The sequence below is a fragment of the Gymnogyps californianus genome, chromosome 12 (genome assembly GCF_018139145.2).
Source record: "Gymnogyps californianus isolate 813 chromosome 12, ASM1813914v2, whole genome shotgun sequence".
NCBI classification, from domain to species: domain Eukaryota; kingdom Metazoa; phylum Chordata; class Aves; order Accipitriformes; family Cathartidae; genus Gymnogyps; species Gymnogyps californianus.
The window spans coordinates 5,284,925-5,305,870 of NC_059482.1; the positions used below are offsets into that span (position 1 = coordinate 5,284,925).

The following is a 20,946-nucleotide window of genomic DNA, read 5'->3' on the forward strand; positions in this document are numbered from 1 at the left end:
CAACAAAAGTAACATATTATCTAGTTCTCAAAAATGTAACAGAAAACTTTTAACAAGAGATAATACAGTATGAGCTATCAGCTGCCCAAAATATTTTATACAGTATCAGAAGTACAATCTGCTGCCTTGGGCACTAACATACATGATGTGACAATGCTGGTGTAGAAGTGCTTTTACAGCATTTAATAAATTAAAAACTCACTACCAGTTAATCTTAAGGAGCCAGGTTGTTAAAGTGGTGTGATTCCATGCATGCAAATTGTTGTGAATGTCTTATCTATAGCCTGCATACACAAATATAGGAGATGATTTATACTTCTACTTCAGGTATTGATAATGAGAAGTGAGGTCTATCCAACTACATGCCCTCAAATTTTAAAAATCTTGAATACACAGAAGGTCTGGCCCGCACAGAGGGTATGCTTTGTACAGAATATAAATTACTAGGAATTAAAACAGTTTTTCTTAAAACAAGAAATTACTAAGGAAACCCATCTTTCCTCCTCCTCCTCTTCTTCCAGTCATTCAGTCTGATGAGACCGTCATTGAGTAGGATGGCCAAGATAAATTAATATCTCTTCCTGAATTACACCATAAAGCACGCATCAAAGAATGATTGCTTTAAGAGTAGAATTTGCTGTTACTGACTTTCTTCTCCTTTAATCTTAAGGGAAAAGAAAAGGAAAAAGTCAAGTCTACTAGGAATTTCTCAGAGGAAAACAGTCTACCAAGTTCAATTTACTTAGATATGAACAGCAAGTAATGTATGAGCAACAAGCATTGCAATTTTTTTCCTCAGTAAATGGGAGTAAACCAGTGATTCATGCAGCTGTTCAGCACCCATAAAAAAGGGTAAAAGTATTTAAAGAAAAGTCTTCCTCCCATCCCATCTTGAGACCTACTCAAGACTTCCTCCTGGTACATGAAGCCTCTGTCTGCCTCCCTCACACCCAGCCCAAAGGTAGCAGCCCTCCCCTAAGCTTTGGATAATGTACTGACACTTAACTGACAATTCTATGCTGTTACAGCTCAATACTGTTTTTATCTTCTGTGGTTTGTGTATCTGGAAGCGTCTTCTGTTCCCACATATCTAATACGCTAACGACATTTCCAGGGACATAACTTTGATAGTGTAGAAGGATTGAGGTGGTTTATTTATTTGGCTGCATATACTTCTAGGCTTTCCTCCTGGAAAGCAGGAGAAGAAAGGAATATAAACTCACAAGATTACATATTTCACTGTGATCACTGAAACTGAGATTTCACTGAGCAGACGTTTCACAGCATCTGCTGGCCTCTAGCGGCTTGCAGCCCAGCCTTGCTTCACTGCAGCCCTTCCTTGCTTCAGATATGCTCATTCTATCCTCACTACTCTTTAGACGCTCGTTTTGATAAATCTGAGATTTCCTTACCATAAATCATGTCTAGATAGAGCTGCCTTGGAAAGGAGAATGATTATTAACCCACCTGCGGTTGCATGTCTCTTGATATATCTGTAGTTTGTGCTCATTCACACTGAATTCTTTTAATATAGCATCTCTGTTAGGATTCCTTAAATTCATATGGGTGTCATAAAGGAACAGCTGGTTATTAAGCTCCTCCTGGCGCTTCCGAAGTTGCCGACATGAGGAATAAAGCTCTTCTTCACTTTCCTTCAAAAGAATATCGGAAATCAATGTAACTTGTAAGACACAAACCCAGAATGACACAGAATCAACATAGTTTGGGGGATTATTTTGTTTTCCTAAACACATTCCACTAGCTTTATAGAATGTTTTATAAAATTAGTTTTGTAAGATGTTTCTGGAATGCTTACAGAAACAAACTAACTAAGAAAGCACTAAAAAAAACCCTCAGCCCCACAGTATGACCAGCCATACCCTCTAGTGGGGGTATTGGGGACATTCCAGCACAAGTCATGAAATGTGTATATCTAAACACTTCTATTGGAATATTTTTCCCTAATAAAGCATTTCAGTCTGTTGAGGAAAGGACAGCAAATGGTGCACCATGATGGGTTATCAAATTATAACAGTTTTTAAAATACTTTTTTAAAAGTTTAATTTTTGACTTTTCCATCATATTTGTGTATTATGCGACATACTACCAATTCTGGTGCTTTCCTGTTGAAATCTAGACTAAAGGTCAAAATACTGACTAGTAAATAGGACCCCTAATAGCAGCAAGTACTCAGATGATTAAGAAAGAAGGACAGATCCTGTGCTTCTATGTAGCTATGGCAATTCAATACTTGCAGAGGAACTAAGTATTTGAACAATAATTTGCAGCAGTCTGAGTTTCTGTTGTTGTATGCGGCCCACAGTATAAGGTCTCAAAATATTCCACAAGCATAAAATAATCATCATGATTCCCTTTATGACTTTAAATTATTTTAATACTTCAGAACTTTGGATGCAAAAGCTGTCTCCTTTATAGAGTTACTAGTGGGCAATAGTACTGGCAAGACTGAAGTCTTAATTTTCACATCAGCAGCAAAACAAGATACTCATCCTACAAGAAATGACATGCAATCAATAAATGTAATAAATCCAAACATTTTCAGCGGCAGCATACTAATAAGAATGCCTCTTTCTGCACTCAGTCCAGATCTAGGAAAATTGATAGGTTAGCAACACACCCAAGGGGTTTCAGTTAGGGCAACAAGATCCTTTCCTAAACCTTCTTTTTCCTTCCAAAACACATTCCTACCCAGCTATGGATTGAAGCAACTGAAACAGCCTCAGTGCTATGCTACTGATCAAGATTTAAAAAGTAAATTTTTTTAATTTTTTTTTTTTTAAAGGGGAAGAAACTTTGTATTCCCAAATCACAAAGGGAAAAGCAGTTTGCCGATTACCAATTTGCAGGTGTAATCATCAAGACGCATATGTACTACTATTTGTTCTTGTAAATAAATGTATCCACAAAGCTAGACTTTAAAACCCCATTTAAGAATGTTCACTTCAATCTTTATGTTGAAAACATACACACCATCAAAGCTGATTGTAATCAGAAAATGCTGAAGAGATACACACACTTTCTGAAGCAAGTAAATCAATTTTCAAGCAAATAAGACAAGCTTCTAAATGTAACAACAACCTCAGTATAGCACAATTTCTATAGTGTCAAGAAAACCGGTTAACTTCAACAGAAACTACACAAGGCCCCATGTAATAATTCACAAATGTGCATGCTTACGTCTACCATATTATTGCTTCTCTATTCCTGAGAAATTCCACAGCCATCTGTAATTCCCCTTTATAATTTTGTATTTCATCTCCAAGAGTATGCAGATGGGCTCTGTATATAAACAGGCCTGTTATTAAATTATATAATTTTATGGAGGGTCATCATTTAAAAAAAGGGCAGAAGAACAGATGGAGACAGCCTTGATCTTTTCTGATGCTTCTTGAATGATCTGGCAAAAGTTCTAGAAGTTGATTAACTACAGCAAGTCTTGGTTTGTTGCAGGCTGCCAAACGAAGGGGAAAATTTTTGAAAGTTCTCCTGCCACTGCATTACCACCCAGAGACATCAGACATTGTGAAAATACAGAGCTGTGCTGCATCTTCATTTGGCTTAACAAGCAGAAGGGGCTTCAAGAGTGCGAAATGTGCTACTGTCAAAGGACTCAGTGCTGACAGATTGGGAGACATACTGCTGCTATGAACAACACTTTAAGAGCTACTCCTGCCCCAGGCAAATAATGATCTGAATTTCTGAAGAGAAACTACGGCAGGAGGAATTTGCAATATATCTACAAGTGATGTCCATGCTCAACATATTAGGCAATGGTGAGCTGCTGCCAGTTTTCTCAAAGGCAGCAAGCCAAAAAATAGCAGTTTATCAGGCCTCCTCTATCAGACTTGTGTCCATGAAATATGAACATTTTAAACATTATCTTCAAAGGACAGAGGTCTCTCTTGTTTACACACACACACAGACACACACACACTTGGTCTCAGCTTCTAGCCCTCTCCTGCTCTCATGACTCTTTGCTAGCCAACAGAAGGAACCTACCATGGCTGCCAAATACTGTCATTACACACAGCCATTTTACATCATGTGTTATAAGGTGGCTTTGTAAAAACCTTGACAAAGGATATTTGAAAAAGGCTGCCACTCCTTTATGAAGAAGAATGTGACTGAAATAAGTAATTTCCATTTGAGTGTATGCAACTGCAGGCGCAAATCCCTCCAGAGACATAATGACTTACAGTTAGCAGAAGTTGGTGTTTTAATCAAGAAAAATAATGTACGCCGGTGTGAACTGCAGCATAAGTCTAAATGGTTGTAAAAGACTACAAATAAGAAGTTGGACTTTTTTTTTCTCTGAATCTGAATGGTACTGCAAAGCACCCTGAAATACCCACTTTGTAGAAGTATCTTTAAACTTTCATCACATGGCCTCTACACCAGTGTATTTAAATTACATAAAATATTATTGAGATAGAGAGAGTCTGAGAATAATCCTGCTTCAAATCAACATATATAGCAGCACCTTTGGAACACCAACAAACGCTGTTCACAGATCAGCAACTTTAATGCCTGGCTTCATGAGCAAGGATGCATCATTATTTTTTCCCCTGTATATGTAAAAATACTAGTACTTCAATTAGGTGTTTTAGAGAGGCTTAAAAGAAGCAGATTAGCACTTCTGTAGGAACCAGAATATGTCTTCCACCTGATGAGTTGTTTATTTTAATACTGGGAGAAATTACTATCTTTTCTTCCTCAAGTGATTTATTTTTATGTCGGACCTTTAAAAAAAGATTGTTCTGTGAAGTCAAAGCTGAATTTAGCTAGCTTTGCATGGCATCAGTTAGTTAACAGGGGAAGACAATGACCATGCTGTTACAGCAAAAACTAGTGGAGGTAATGAGGTTTTGTTAGTGCATTATTTCTTTTAACAACTACGTAATCTGTCCACCCAGAGGGAGAGTAACTCAATTTGGTCTTCCCCAGTACCTGCAGAAGAAATGCCTGACAATAGCACATCAGACACAGAACAGAAAACTAAATCTTCATTGCCTGGTTTCCACAAAGAACTGATAACATACACTCTAAGTGCACAAAAAAACCCCAGTGGTTCTCACCAGAACTTGTTGCATTTCACAGTGAACCAGAAGTGAGGCCAGCTCTATATCTTCACTATAGCCATTCTTGAGAGGAACTGATCTAAAACCTGGGGTGGGGGGAACATATACAAAGAACAATTAGAGTCAAGGCAAAGGGTTATCTGCAGTCACAAAAATGGTGCATACAGTCCTGAGGGCTAACAGATTCTTCATTGCTCAAATGCTCCGCTGCTGAGAGTGGGCTTTGCTATGACAGTTACAGGGAAGCAAAAGGCAAGAATGGCAAAATTGAGAAACACATGATTTCACATGCTCTTGAAAACTAAAGCCAGAAGCAGAGGAAAGCAGAAAACTTACTCTACATACGTCCACATCTAAGGCAATTAAGAAAACAAATGCACTGACACCAAAACAGAAAAAGAATCTTCCCAGATTTTACTCAGAGCACATAACTCTGTTGCTGAAATGGAGTATGTGGTAGACAGTGCAAATTATTCTACCTAATGCTTTTCTATCTCAATTAAAAAAAAAGGAATTTCAAGAGGGTGAGAGGATTATTCGAAATACTTATACGCTACACACCCAGTATCATAATAAACACCGGATTAAAGGAACTCCGATCAAAAGAGCACTTGTCCTTTGGCACATTGTAGCTGCTACTGAGAGCAAAGTCACAGTATAACAATGCTGAACAGCATCTTTCTGACTTAGCCCCTTATCATACCCACTGATCTTACCTGATTTGATTCCTTTGATGGGAAAAGTGGCGTGTGCTAAGAAATTGGGATCACTGAACATATCCTCCTCATAAACAACAAAGCGCAGAAACGCTAGATTTGGATCATAAATTTCAAATTTCACTTGCTCTGGACAGGGTGCCCAAACTGGATTAAGGCCATTGTCATCTGTAACGAAAAGGAAACATTTGCAGTATGAAGCAATAATTTCACTTCATTCACATATGGGTATGTATCCCAGGACATTTTCTGGGGATACAAAGGCCCAAAAATCCTATCTACCATCTGTCTCCTGTTGTAACCTTGCTTCAGAAGGTTTGTATTTGTTTATTTGGGGGGGACATAGGAGGAAACTTGGCAGGTATGGAAATCCATGAAGAAAAGCTATTTGTATTTAAACATATAAAACCTCCTTGGACATGTATTTGTAAAAAAAAAAAAAACTAATTAATTGCTAATATTCATGAGCCTCATGCTCCGTATCAGAGTAAAAGCATGAAAAGCACTGGGAAGACTAATGTACGATGGCCCAATTCTTATAGTCATTTATAGAACACCAAGTAATTTGGTATGTGTGACGCAGCCAGGAAGTTTGCTCTCTCAAGTCTTGGTCACTTCCCCAAAAAAGTTAAAATCATAATCCTCTTCTCTGAAGTATTGAAGAGCCACAATGCAAATTCTGCTCCTGATTCTGTGTTTATTTTCCACTGGTATCAGTGGTTTGAATAATTAGAACCAAAGCCTCTTGTCTACTAGACAAGAACACTGCTGCATCCAGAAATATTAAATGGTGAAATATTAAGTGGCTGAGATGTTGCCCCATTTCAGTGCACTTAAATGAAGCTCGTGTACACACAAACACACACGCACACAAACACAAACACATACCCCTTATCGAGAACTCACCAGGAGTGAGCTTTGATCAAATTTCTATTGCATTGCAAGTTACACTACTTTACAGCCCTATATATCCAAGCTGTCTCCAAGGGGATGCCAGTCTTAGAACCCGAGTTTAAATAAACAGTCTGGATCTCACAGTAGTAACTCCCCATTTGGGCCAGACTTCTGGGAACTGACTAGCACTGTTGGAGGCACTTTCAAGACAGCAATTTTTTAAAATATGCAAATACACAAACTTATGCATAGGCAAAAACATAACAGAATCGCGACTTTTTTTTTTTTTTAAACAAACTGCAACAGTACTTTTTTTCCTAAATTTGATATACATTGAAGTTTCTCAAATTAATCGGCCCTGAGGCAAGCAAGAGAATAATATTGTATTATTAATATTAATAATATTGTTGCTCTAGAGCAACAGTTAACTTATTCCTCCCTATATAGGTTGCTGGCCAATTACAGACAACATAAATTCATGGTCATCCTCTACTCACTTTATTTAAGCACACTGGAAGTATAACCATATCCCTGCAACACAGAAAACCGCAGATACTCACTCACAACTGTTGTCTTGAATTTGTTGTTATCGTATTCAGCCCCACAAATTTCTACCTCTACAAAGGGACAAGCGATGCTTCTACCAGGTTTAGGGAGATGACGAGCACCTAAAACCTGCAAAAGCAACTGTAAATTATAACCACCTCCAAAGGAAACTTGGCACCATTATTTCTGTACAGAAGGTAGCCTACAGAACTAGAGCGGGGGGGGGGAATCCAGAAGAACATGCAAAACCACACACTCCCTCTCTTGAATATGTTTGTGTGTATTAAACATACTATCTGTGCCAGCAATAATAATATCTTCCGTTGTTTGGGTAACCCAACGATTTTCATTGTAAGATACTGTAGCTGACATTCCTTACCCACAGTATGCAGTTCCAGACCAGGCCTGTAACATAAGTTTTGTTATCTTTCCTCAGTCTGTATTGCGTATCTATTTTAAGACATTCCTGCTTTACATTCACAGCCCCTGTTTATCTCTTCTCTAAACTGTAGTGAAAAGCAGTTAATGTGTTTCTTCTTTCTCAGAAAACATATTTTTAAAGGACATCTCTTACTATATAGCAACTGAGAACAGAAACAAGTTAAATTCCTGATTGGCACCAGAACATAACATGGCATAATTTCCAAATGATAAACCCATCTCTCCATGAAAAATGAGAATGACATTCTGATTAAGTCACAGTGTACTAAATATGGTGAAGAGGGGGATCAGCTTATTATTTTTTCCGCCTAGTTTCTATATTTCATTATAAATATCTTTCTTCCACACTGGAAATCTCTGAACTAGTTAGTCTGCTGCTAACCAATCTCCAATAGGACCCTTCTATTGAGAAGTCATTAGATTGAAAATGCAAGTTGGTTCATTTAGAATTTTTATTACCAATTATATAAAAGTATCCCAGGATTGTGTTTGCAGTCCTATAACATGTGCTTCATTAGCATGATAAAGATATATATTTCTTTTCAGGAGCCAGTGGAATTAGTTTTATTCTCAAACACACTGACATTTAAAAACAGTATTTTGACAATCTGTCAGATCTTGCTCTGAAACATAATAGCTTTATTTTTAGTTTTATAGATATTTATGACTTGTAAAAAACATAATTTACAAAAGAGATTTACCCTCACTGTCATAATCATCTGCAATTTCCTCTTCGAGTCATTTGGCATTGGGTCATATTCTTCATTTCGCATGCTTTCTGGCTGCAGAACATAGCCAGTGCGTCCATTAAGTGAAAACAAGGCATGGTTCAATTGCATGTATTTATCTAGGGAGAGAGTTAAACAGTCATAACAGAAGATCCCCATTTGAATAAAGCTAAGGAAGTATCAGACTAATGGCTCCTCTCTGTAATTCTTTCTGGTCACCACTTTATCAGAAAGAGCTGGAAAGGGAAGTTGGAAGACTCAGTTCCCTTCAGTAACTGAACCTGACAGGCCATTTCTCACCAATTTTAATCCCAATAAACCCATCTCCATTCACAATTAGTTTCCTATCAATGTGTCATAAGCTAGCTGGCCCTTACCAGGAAGTGGAGTACAGCCTTCCCTGAGGCTGAACAACTGTTCATCTGCCTGAAACTTACTGTAAACATCTCTGCTTGCTTATCACAAAGAGATCAAGGTGAAACAAACCTTTTAGAGTTTGGGGCTAGTTAGGCTCAGAGACAGGGCTTTTGGAGATTGATTTTTGGAGACCAGCTCTATCAGGTGATCCACACACTCAAAACCAAACTTTAGTTCTTGCACATCCCTTCTTGCAGGGAAGTACACATAAATAGGACAGCCACAGTAAGCAGAATGACAGAGGGGCCAGAAAGGGGCTCGAAATGGAAGCTGGAATAGATCCTTTTTTAAACAGAGTATTACCTGGAGTTTGGAAGTTAAGAGCCACCATCTGGGAGCCACAAAGCCAGAGGCGAAACGGGTCGTAGTTGGATGAGTCGACCCTCTGTCCTTTAGGATAGACACGTGTCAGTCCCTTCAGGTTGTATTTCAACAACTCAACTGGCTTTTGCTTAACAATGCTCTCTGCCTTGGTTTCCACAAAAGAACGGATTTCTTTGAAATCAGGATTTTCTACACAGGGTAGGGAGGAAAAAGAGTGGTTACTAAAGGAAGAAAGAAGTTGACATTTATGCTGCATTTCTACTAACGCTTTGTTTTACTTTGTTTTGCTTTGTCCTTTAATGCAATAATTGGCACAGTTTTCATGCAGACATGGCAAATTGGTTGAGCATCAAGTCTGAAAGTTAAAATTGCCTGCTTGCCACATGCTTTGCAGCAGGGCAGATAAGAGTCTATAGTCATGTTCTCATCTCATCATTGCTAATAATGTACTTCTGACCACTATAACACATATTTAAATGAGACATCTTTTCCTGTGTTTAAATGGGGAGAAGAAAGGGTGAGCCAGGGTTAGCCAATGCCTCAAACAATGACTATAATTATAATGTCTTAACCATACTGACAGCTTATTAAAAACGTTTGCAAAGAAACTTAAAGAAAAAGGGCACATTTGTGGGCTTCTCTAGCAGCAGTGACAAAAAACTGGCGTAAGAAGTACATATTTCAGTGTCAGATTCCACACTCGCACTTACACAGACCCCAGTTCTCATTTATATTATGAAACCATATACCATTCCAATAGCTTACATAAATGGCAAACAGGTTCTTACAGCAAAATTATATAATGCACAGCAAATCCATTTTGAAGGTTTTTACAAACAAATCACAAGTGTTCAGCCAGAGTTTTTAACCTCAAAAAAGTCAAGTGACACATAACTAGTGAGCTTCCCCATGAAAGACACCTACGAGAGGGTGTCTCTAGTTAATCAGTTAGAAATGTGTGACAGTTTTTTTGTGACAGTTGAATAGCATCAAGTTCCCTAGCGTACAATTTCAAAGTGCCACTGAAAACTGCATGGGTGAGGCAGAACTTTGTTTTCCAGTAGAGAAAGGATAGATTTTATCTTCAGTTCTAAAATTTCAACTAACATCTGTACAGATAGTATAAAGGGCAAAATTCAGATGTAATATTAAAGGAAATACCTAAATTGTCCTTGGTTTTGCTTGTTGGCTTGCAGTAGATTACCAGATCAGATAATTCAATAGCAATCAATTGATTCTTTTCCCAGTATTTCCTCCTGTTCTCCTGTAAAACACAACAAAGTTTTAGATTACAGATACACTGAGTATTATGGTACAGTAACTCCAGGGTATACTCTAATGAAATGACAAAGTTTATGCATTCTTTGTTGCCCAGATTCCTATCTGATACTTTAGACATTTGCACAGATGTAAGGTACTTTAAGACCCAATTCAGAGAACAAGCTAACCAAGTGGGTTTGGGTTTTAGTTGTGGGTGCATTTTGGGAGGGGTTTGTTGTGTTGGGTTTTTTTTAAGCAAGTGTTTCAGTGCTTCCCTGATCAGTCCTACTCAGAATCCTGGCAACAATATTTTTTTTTTTCTTTTAATGTGGCTCTACTCAATTTTAGTTACATTCTCAATTCTATACCTCATATAAATGCAAATGTATGCAGAAAAAATGCCAAGGGTAGTGAAGTGTCTCTCTATTTATTTACAATCCTGAACAGGACTTAAGTCTTGTTAATAACTCCCAAACAGCTAAATTCAAACCCTATGAGCATCGTTCCTGTAGTTTGCTATTTGCACACCAAACCAATAATGTTATGTATGGAAAATCATGTGCAATCTTGTTGTCACCATCAGTAATAAACCCACTATCTACTTCCATGTTTGCAAGCACCTGCTCTGTGGAAGCTGAGCAACAGTCCCTGCAACCATAGATTGGGAACTACTGAAATCAGCAAGATTTGTCCTGAGTGGAGACATTTGGGCTGGAGGCTTTTCAGACATAAGAAGCAATTACAGGATAAAACATGTTAGAAGAGTCCCATACTGAACAGCGATTAGCTTTGGTACAAGAGGTTATGAAGCAGCAGCAATTAGGAAGTCTTCCAAAAGAATTCCCTCAACAAGACAAACTGAAGAGGAATGAAAATCATAGCTAGGGAGCCATGGTTTCCAGAATGTTTCACTGAACCAGAGATTATATATTGAAGTCTAAGAAAAGCAAAGAGGAATACAGTGTTTAGACTTGAAAATAACCTTGGGAAAAAGCTGCACAAACCTCATTGTACTCAGTGATCCACCACAGTTTCCCAGACATTGCTCAACAGTAATCAGAGTTCCAAATAGCAAAGGACCACTTCTAGATGCCATAAGCTCATCTTGAGACATAACCCTCTAGTGATAACCAAGCAGGAGAGCTAGCAATGAACAACCATTCCTAGGAGCACGGCAAGTGTCAGCATTAAACAGAGATGACAAGATATGTGAAGCTTAGTTTTACTTTCTGCGTATAATGGACACAGCCCAAAAATGAATTCATAAAAAACCTGTATCGTATTGCAGCATAGTGTTGACTCACTATGCTTTTTCCTTCCCCAAAATTCAGCCTGTTAACTGTACTGGCAAAAAGGGCCTTTCCTCATCTTTTTCCCCTCGCAATGCAGCAGTCTATCATGTGAACCTTCTAGAGGCCACACTGTGAGAAAAGCCTCCTGACTGACAGAAATGAGTTTTAAAGCATCTTTGAACATACAGTGTTTAATACTTCTCTAACTGTACAGAGGGAGAAAAAGCTGCCAAGCTCCTGAAAAGCCACTGATGTACCATAGAAAACATTCCATTTAGAGACACTTCTTCTAGGTCATGTTTCTCTTTTTCTCATTTTTATTTCTAAATGAAAGGCTGGCATAAGAACCGTATCTCTCCTCCCCCAACAATAGGTCAACAGCTCCTGTTGCTTCTTCCCTTGCTGAATTTGCAGTCTGCAGCTTGAGACACCAACTTGCCTGCTATAAATAGGATTATGATGACCCTCAGAGCATTACCACTCCAGATGACAGATAAACAGCATGAGCCAACATGATACTGAAACACATTTTCCATCGCTCATATCACCCACTTAACAATAAAAAGTGAATAAAAGCAACAAATGTAAGAGTATACTTAAGCATAGTCATTGTAAGGGCTTTTTGGTCATGTCGAAGACTTCTTAAATACTAGAAAAGATGACAGGGAGGTAAACTAATACATCAGAACAGGAAAAGCAAGTCCTGAAGAATGTCTTTAAGCAGCAGTACTCGTAGAAGGACATAGAAGCTAAACTTAGGCAGAATCCTTTAATATTTAGGCAAGGATTTGGAAATACTACTATTGAAGATCTGGTAAATCCAGAATGTGCCTATTAGTTACAAATAAATTCAGTATTAGCCAAACAATTCCCTATCAGTGCCACTGCATTCACTGGAAAGCAGAGTTAATAAACAGGATTAAGAAGAGTTTAGGCAAAGGCAGCTCAAATTTCACATACACTCACCAGTGGATTCATAACTCTGAACAGAACAGTCTGATATCTGAGTTTCTTCTGCTTAACACTAGGATTGAACCAGTGTAACCAGATGTAAAATCGTAACGGTATTTACTTTGTACTACTAAGCACACTTCATTAAGGTGCTGGGTGCAACACAGACAGTACTCTGCTGAAAAACTCCTGTTAACATAAATTTACATACCATTCCCAAAAGAGTTTAGGGAACAAGATTCGCAGCATCAATAAAATGAACAGACAAACAGCAATATGCAAGAGAGTGAAGGACCACGTGTTAGCAAGGTTTAGCAGTGTATGGCAGCTAAAGACAAATCCTATTGTAAATTTATAGCAGTACATTATAAAAAACAACAACAGACAGATTTTTATCAATACCTCTTCTGTAGTTTTCCAAGTGATTTCACGGATACTTTGGTACCATTCAAAGAGTTCTTCTACTTTATCAGTTGCAAACTCAACACATGGATCTTCTAGATTCTTAGGTTCCAGAATGAAGACAAAAGGCTTTGTGTGTTTCCCTTGTGGCATTTTCACTGTTAGGCAACACAGTAGCAAGAAATTTATACTCAAATCCAACAGTTCTTCTTCTAAGCTGTCATTGTTGATTTATTGCAACAGTTAGTATCATAAAGTTTCATTATATTAATTGTATTAGCTATATTAATACAAGCAGGTGTTTTGGGGTTTTTTTGTTTTGTTTTTTTTAAAAAAATCGTTCCTGCTAAACATAAAAGAGTCTACTCAACACAGAAAGCTCAGGAGTCCACGTGTAAGCATCAGAAAATACATACCAACGTTGTACGTATTGAGTACCAGTATGCCACGACACAGAGAGCCTAATGGATTGTCCTCGATAATCTGAAAAACATGAGTTAAATCTGACCCTAAATCTTCTCGAGTGAATATCCACAGGACATTAACAAATAATAAACATGCACCATTGAACGTAACCACAGTTTCACTGAAAGCATGCCCACTATAATGTTTAAGAGCCTGTTTCCATGTCAAGAATTTCTCCTTTTGAGAAACACATGAGAATCTCTATAGTGAGAGCAGTCAAAATGAAGAGTGCAGCTTCTGTCCTGACACAACTGCTCAGTTTTCAAGTCTGCTTAAGGCTGCAATGACTGGGGAGGGGGAAATCTAATACATGTGTTTTCCTCCAAAGACTCCTGGAAAATCATTGGAAGTGCTTCAGAACAACAAAAGAATTCAACATTTTATTTTTAAAACTCCAAAATGTCAAAACTGCTTACTATGGAGTTTTGTTTTCTTTTGTTGAAGAGACCTTTGTCCAAGACTCTGGACTAGATTTTTAGACACTTTTGACAAACAGTATAGGGTTAGTTATGCATAAAAACTTAATAATGGAGTGTGAAATGGTTAGTAAGATGTGTTTGGACACATAGTTTTCTTACTTGCAAATATTAAGGCAGTAATTATACAGGCAAACTAGTTAAAAGTTTCAGGCACATTATGGTTTAGCCAAACTATCTGAAAAATCTAAACTGGTATGATTTTCATTAGAAGGAAACCATTATAATCTCCTAAAACCCCACCAAATCAGCTATATCCTTAAGTAGTTTTCTACGAGAGATGTCCTGACAAAAATATTCAGCAGCAGAGAACAGTGAAGAATGCATTCATTTCTCTATTCTGTGTTCTCTCAAACATAGCATGCAGAGTCATAATTCTATAAACCAGACTTCCACTTCCAGTAGGTAGCATCTTCTAGGGAAATGTAGCGGACAAACCTTAACCCTCACCTGGCTTTCAAGCTCAGCAGAGTTATCAGATGACAGGTCTTCAACATAATTAGATGGAAAATAGTGTTGGACTTTTTCTCCATAATCCCCCTTCCACCTGAATTTAAAAAGAACAGTATATATAGCAAAAAAAAAAAATAGTTAAAGACCTTCAGTAGGCCATTAATGAAGCAATAATCCTCAAGAAATTGGTCATACTAGCTTGTCTAGCTGGCTATCACCAAAATATAAGTGATGAAGTAGCTAAAAGCTCTAACAAAGTGATCATTAACTGTAGTAACAGATGATTTCAGAGGGATTGCAGTTACTGTAAACTGCAATTAATGACTTAAGAGGCTTTTTCCCCCTCCAGTACTAAAAATACTATTATGTGGTTGATTACCCTGCAGAAACTACAGGGAAACATTAGATTCCCAAGCTTTCCAAGCAATTTACAAGCCAGCTAAGAAAGAAAACCTCTTACAAAAGGAGACTGTACAGATAACTAAAAAAGGTGGGTTTGATTCCTGAGAAGTACTTAGCAGAGCAAGGAAAGAAATGATGACAATGGTAATAGATGCATGACTTCCCAGAATACACAAGTGTTTGGGAAGGATGAATGTAGTAAAGAAAAAATACTGGGTATGCTGGGCTATGGAGGTTCTGCAGGCTGAGGTTATTGCTCTAGGATAGAAAAATGGAAAAGACATGAAAGGAGACTTGCAGATGAGGCGGTTTGGGGCTTTTTTTTAAATACACTGGCATTAAGATTTATAAGGCCACAGTTAATAAGCAGCAATCAGACAACAAGCAAAGTTTTTTAAAACTGCTACCCAAAGCTCAATTTTTTCCTCCATCTAGTAAGTCACCAGAAGTTCTCCTATGAGGAATCTTTGTCCTTACCAGCCTCCAGTTTCCTTTGTGACATTATGAATTAAAGCTCCTCGAGAGAAGCTCAATTCATCACTTCTTTTGGCTCTGTAGTCATACAAGGCTTTCACTGTTCTCTGAGGCTTTAAGAGAAACAGAGCAAAGAGGTCATCTAGGGGGACAGGTCATAAAATAATCAATAATGCAATCTTAAAAAAAAGGAAAAAAGAGGGGGGATTGAATCCCTTTATTTTTGTTATGAAGCTTAGAAAACATAATACTAAAGTTCCAGAGTGACATCTATTGGTGGAAGCAAGTGATGCTACTTAACTGCTATTCTTCAAGTATCAGCTTGGAAAAAAAGAAAAAGAAAAAAAAGAATCTTTCTTTTATGGGTGCTGCAACATAATTACTGGGGGGGAGTGGGGGGAGAGAGAAAAACACACAGTGAAATATCAATCCTCTGTCTTCATTACATGTATTCATATGCGGTTGGAGTTTGTAGGCATAGATACCTACAAAGACTCCACTTCAAAACCACATCAGCTATCCTCCCGGTCACATTTCCTTTAGGAAGAAATCCAGTTTTAGCAGGACAAGCAATTTCTTTTTCTTGAATTTACTACTACCCAAATTCTTCAGCAGCAATGCAAATTCATTGGCCAAAAAGACTAAAAAAACTACAGCCACAAAATTTACAAGCAGGTGAACTTTTACAACAATTTATAAGTAGGCATGCCCTAACAAGAATTAGAGATAAGTAGACGTTTGCTCTGCCACTTGTTTCTAAAACATTATATATATATATCTTAAAAGAAGACAAACTTTAATAACTCATTAATAAACCAAAGACAGCGTTTTTATATAGAAAGCACATAAACAAACTCTGCACCTATTTGTGCATGCAGGCCACGTCTGCTAATGGAACTGCGATAATTTGGTGCACAGACAAATAACAGTGCTCATAAACACACAGACATACACACATGCACAGACACGCACACCTGGGGTTCACGTGTTGTACTTTCTTTCCATGAAGATTTGACCTTCTCAAATTGAACCTTCGCATAGGTTATTTAATTTGGGGGCATACCTGCATAAGCATGCATGCCAAATCAAATTGCCTCCAAAGACTCAATAGCAAAAAGTGCCCAAATTCCCAGTATGGATGAGTCAATACAGGATTTGCACACAAGAAAACGTGTGGGTATAAATTTTAAAGAGATGCTAGAAAAAAGTCACATCCTTTAAATTTCTGCTGTCCAGTCCCCCATAAATCAAGCAGCCTAACGCTTTCAATTATCCTTTTCATTACTGTTAACAGGAAATCAACAAACAAGTCTCATAATTTTCAGAAGTCTACAGTAAGTGTGAACATGTCTCTTTAACCGTACCACTGTAGGGGTGATTTCACTGGGTTCCACATACATCTTGACATCATAGAGGGAGTTAATATCTTTTTCCTAAAAACCGGAAGAAGGAAAAAAAATAATGAAGTTACAGGAATCAAAAATTATAAAAGTACTTAATGTTTATAGAACATTCATTGCTGAAACCACCTTTCTGACAATACATAGGCAAACAGAAGAGGAGGGAAGCCAGACACCTACGTTATGCTCATTCCTATAGTTGAACATAGCTGAACATGAGTTTGTTATTTAACCTGTCTATGCCTCAGTTTAACGAACAGTAAAACACAATGAAACAGCAATACCTCACAAAGGCATCTCTTAATCAGTCAAATAGCTTTGAGATTGTGAGTCCCCTTCTATGGGCAACCAGGGAAGACAATACCTACACTTAGGATTTCTGTGTTACAGTACTTTAGTTCCAGTATTGGTTTCACTATTAGATAAAAATTCTAAAACAATATACACAGTCATATTTTTCATTTTATTCTCTCCTTGTTTTCCCATTTGGACCCGGTCCTAGGATACAGAACCTTAGCTATAAGCAACATTATAATAAATCCTGAGGTCTAAAATCTTTTCAGTCCCTTTTAGTCTCCTCAGAAGAAACAAAAAACCTAGACTTTGATTTCCTCAGACATGCCAAACGTGTTTTTCCTGCAGCTTCTAACAGACATGTATTTGAAAACAGAAGACAGCATCTCAGGCTTTTCAAAAGCCAGTTACCTCGGCAAGCTCTCTCGTCATGAAACACATCCATCCAGAAAGTAGGCCTCTATCCTAAGCTAATTATCCAGGCTCCTAGTTTAGTCAATGGACAGAGACAGGTATCTCTTGGGGAGATTTCCTCATGCTTATCTCAAAGAGTGAGCCTTCAGAGGTACCTTCTTTTTACCACAGAAGGAAGTTGGACACCATCCCTGAGATGGCTCCAGTGCGGTGAAGCAAATGCCACTGCCCGTCCGGAGTGAGAGGCACAGCAGAATGTTTCATTTTTTCTGAAATGCTTAGCAATTGGCATCTGCATGATCATTTTAAGATCTCTGCCCACTCCACCAATAGAAGACAGGGCCAACTGCAGGCGAGGCTATTATCAAAAACTCCTCTTAGCAGAGCGACGATTCCCCACTTCACAGAGCAGTTTTTCTAATCAAATCATGAGGAAGGCAAGAGTTGACCTGTAATCAAAGATGAAGCTCTTTCCTTCACATATCTCAAAATCTTTGTACGAGAAGTCAGTATAACCATCTCAGTTTCACAGATAAGAAAACTACCTGCTTAACCTTCCCCAAAAGGTCATTCACCACAGCCAGAATCAAACCCAGCACCCCCAGGTCTAGATCTGGGACTCCGTCCACTACAGCAACTGGCATTCATACAAAAACCATCACTTACCGTGCTGTAGCGCTCCAGCAGCTCCTCAGTCACCGGGTAACGCAATTTCATTTTCCTGTACAGCGGATGCTTCTCATAGTACGTTACCAGCTCCACTAAACTCTCAAAATAGGCCGAGGTTCCAAGCACAAAATGGCGACCTTCTTGCTGAATTCGGAAGTGCTTCACCTTTCCCTCCGCTCTGTGAAACAAGTGCAGGTGCTGTAAAAGGTATTGGTACTTGCAGCGAGAGCACCAGTGCTGTAAACTGGACCAAAACTGCTTTGTGCATCTTAATCATGTGAAATAATTTCTCCCTCTTCCAAAGCCTCTTTTATTCAAATTGAATTCCAGTTGCCTAATTAAATTCAAAAAAAGACATTCTCACTTTTCTACAATGTACAGGGCCTTGGGACAAATCCATGGTTTTGCTTAAATTTCCCTATTTTTTTTCCCCTACAGATAGGTATTCTGTCACCTTCATACTAACACAAATGTCTCTGATCAGACTGAGAGTCCCCCTGGAATCCGCTGCTGCAGATCTGCCACTGTCCCTAAGCGACAGACACACTCCCCTCAAAATGACTAGCTGTCTCTTCCCGATAATCATTTTGATAGCTACAGGAATCAATTTTGAAAGGAAAAAAAAAAAAAAATCTCTTGTGCTTGAACACAAGGTTTGTGCTTGCATTGATAACAGTAAGACCATCCACTGACAACCATCCCACCCACAGAAGACCCCTGCATCCTTTTCAAGCTGCTGAATTTTTGGTACTTCTTGTTTTCCCCACTGTGAAATGGTTTTATTGAGATGCTGCAGCTCAAGTTACTTCAATATCCACCTTGGTAACAGCAGAAAGCTTGAAACCAAAGTACACAGGGGACTGGGGAATTCTGGACGTCTTCAATACACAGTAAGGCATGTAAATAAGAGGAAAACAAGCATTTGTTTTTCCAAAGCAATTTTATATGTTGCAGAAATATGCATTTTCAGAGAAATGCAATTTGATTTGAAGGCACAATGGAGAACACCACAATTCTGTACATTTATTAATGTCATTGCAAGAACCACAGTTTCAAAAATATTTTCCCTGGCCAGAAAAGCTGACAATTTCATTTTGACATTTCATTTTGGTCAGTTATATGACAGGGCAGGATTTCCAGGGGATAAGGACCTAGAATCACTGCTGAACCAGCACCAAAGAAAACTCCAAAATAACACCCTGTAGTAAAGAGTGTCAAGGAAGTGAAGAAGGGCCATGCACAGTTCTGTGTGGGAAGAAAGGGACAGTCGGTGCCCAAATATTCTTTATAAAAGCATAAAGGTTTATTCCAGTCACAAATTAACTCTTGTACACATTCTCATACATGGACCTGCTGCACAAATCAACCATGCTAATTACTCAAAGTTTGAAAGCAAGAATTTTATGACTTTAAAAAGACCACAGTATTTTTTAAATAAGAAAAAACAGAACATTGTTGGGCTACTAGGTAGTCAGATCTGTCTTTTCTTACCTGAAAGTCATGGCAAATGAATCAGGCTCATCTCTCTTTCTAATCAGAAAGGCTCCATCTCGAGGAATTCGCATCAGCATGTCTTCTGCCTCTCCCCGACTCAAGTTGCTATAGTACCAACTACAACAGTTAAAAATCAAAGTGGACAAAGGATTACAAAGCTTGTCAAATGTCATTCAGTCAGAATAACAGGCAGCGTTATTAACAACAGAGTTTCAAACATTACAAGAAAAATTATGCATTAGATTTTCCCCATCTTGCCACCTATGACAGCAGCTTATTACAAAACATTGTAACACAGCAGCTTATTTTGGATGAAAGCATCAAAAATATAACAGAACACCTTGTCTGTCTGAAATCATAAAACATAAATCTGCATTTCTTCCTGAAACAAAGGCTTTTAGTCTGCCATTCAGTTTTCAGTAGTTTATTCAGTTTTAGCATAGCAGATTTAGGAAAAGCCCAAACACAGAAAAAAGAAGAACACCAGGCATTTGAATTCTTTTCTTCAGAGCTTGATTTCATCTTTCACTGTAGAGATGGACCTATCTTGGATCTAACGTGCCTTCAGTGAAGCTGTGGCCACTTATACTGGTAGTACATCTCCACCTTATACAGAAAGGCAGGAAAGTCTAACCCTTAAACTCTGCTCTCACCTTTCACTGGCTTCCAGTTATCTACAGGTGGTCAGTGACTCCCAGATCCCAGGGAGGGGGTGAAAAAAGAAGTTTAAAGTCACAGATCAATATTTCACATGCAAAGGAGATTTTCTTTGTAGTGAGAAAAAGTAAACAGAACAAAGGGTAGTGATTACAGTGTTCTGCCAGCAAACAACAGCAAGCTCTGCCCAGGATCTACATCAGGCAAATACCAGCTGGAAATAAACACCAAGCTACACTACTTCCTATTAGCATGGGGTGAAGTCAGCCTAACCAACTCTGACAGGGGTGAGGTGGAGGGCGGGATTAGGAAAATGTAACTGTTTGGGCTCACTGCCCCAGTAATAGAGTTTCCAGATGGCACAGACCACGACCACTTAGTTGCCAGACCACAGCCAACTACTAAATATCTAATCCAACCCACTGGGTGTTGTAAAACACTGAGCAGAGAAGGAAGGAATTGGCACACTTCCACAGCATTACAGTTCTCACTGATTTTCCTAGTTGCTGCTAGTAAATTGCTCTCCTAGTGACTGCTCTCTCTTGTACCAGGTTCTCAAAGTCAGTGATCTTACTCAGCATCTTTCAGTGAAGCCTATTCCTCTGACAACTGCGGACAAGCAACACTCAGGTGTGCTCCTGAATCCAGGGAATTTTCTATGCAAAAATCCAGGACCAT

The 20,946-nt window shown here is 38.4% G+C and overlaps 1 protein-coding gene across 1 annotated transcript in view; it reads right to left on the reverse strand.

Moving 5' to 3' along the window:
* Positions 1-496: 496 nt before the first annotated feature.
* Positions 497-20,946, reverse strand: part of PLCG2 (phospholipase C gamma 2) — a 57,779-nt gene continuing 37,329 nt past the window's right edge. Inside the window, exons 18-32 of the mRNA XM_050903942.1 lie at positions 19,609-19,728; positions 18,115-18,295; positions 16,705-16,773; positions 15,344-15,453; positions 14,462-14,558; positions 13,487-13,553; positions 13,071-13,228; positions 10,327-10,429; positions 9,145-9,354; positions 8,398-8,543; positions 7,270-7,384; positions 5,816-5,983; positions 5,097-5,185; positions 1,468-1,652; positions 497-664 (exon numbers count right to left, since the gene is read on the reverse strand). Coding sequence (XP_050759899.1) covers positions 622-664; positions 1,468-1,652; positions 5,097-5,185; positions 5,816-5,983; positions 7,270-7,384; positions 8,398-8,543; positions 9,145-9,354; positions 10,327-10,429; positions 13,071-13,228; positions 13,487-13,553; positions 14,462-14,558; positions 15,344-15,453; positions 16,705-16,773; positions 18,115-18,295; positions 19,609-19,728 — 1,861 coding nt within the window. The 3' untranslated portion in view covers positions 497-621. The remainder of the gene's footprint in view (positions 665-1,467; positions 1,653-5,096; positions 5,186-5,815; positions 5,984-7,269; positions 7,385-8,397; positions 8,544-9,144; positions 9,355-10,326; positions 10,430-13,070; positions 13,229-13,486; positions 13,554-14,461; positions 14,559-15,343; positions 15,454-16,704; positions 16,774-18,114; positions 18,296-19,608; positions 19,729-20,946) is intronic.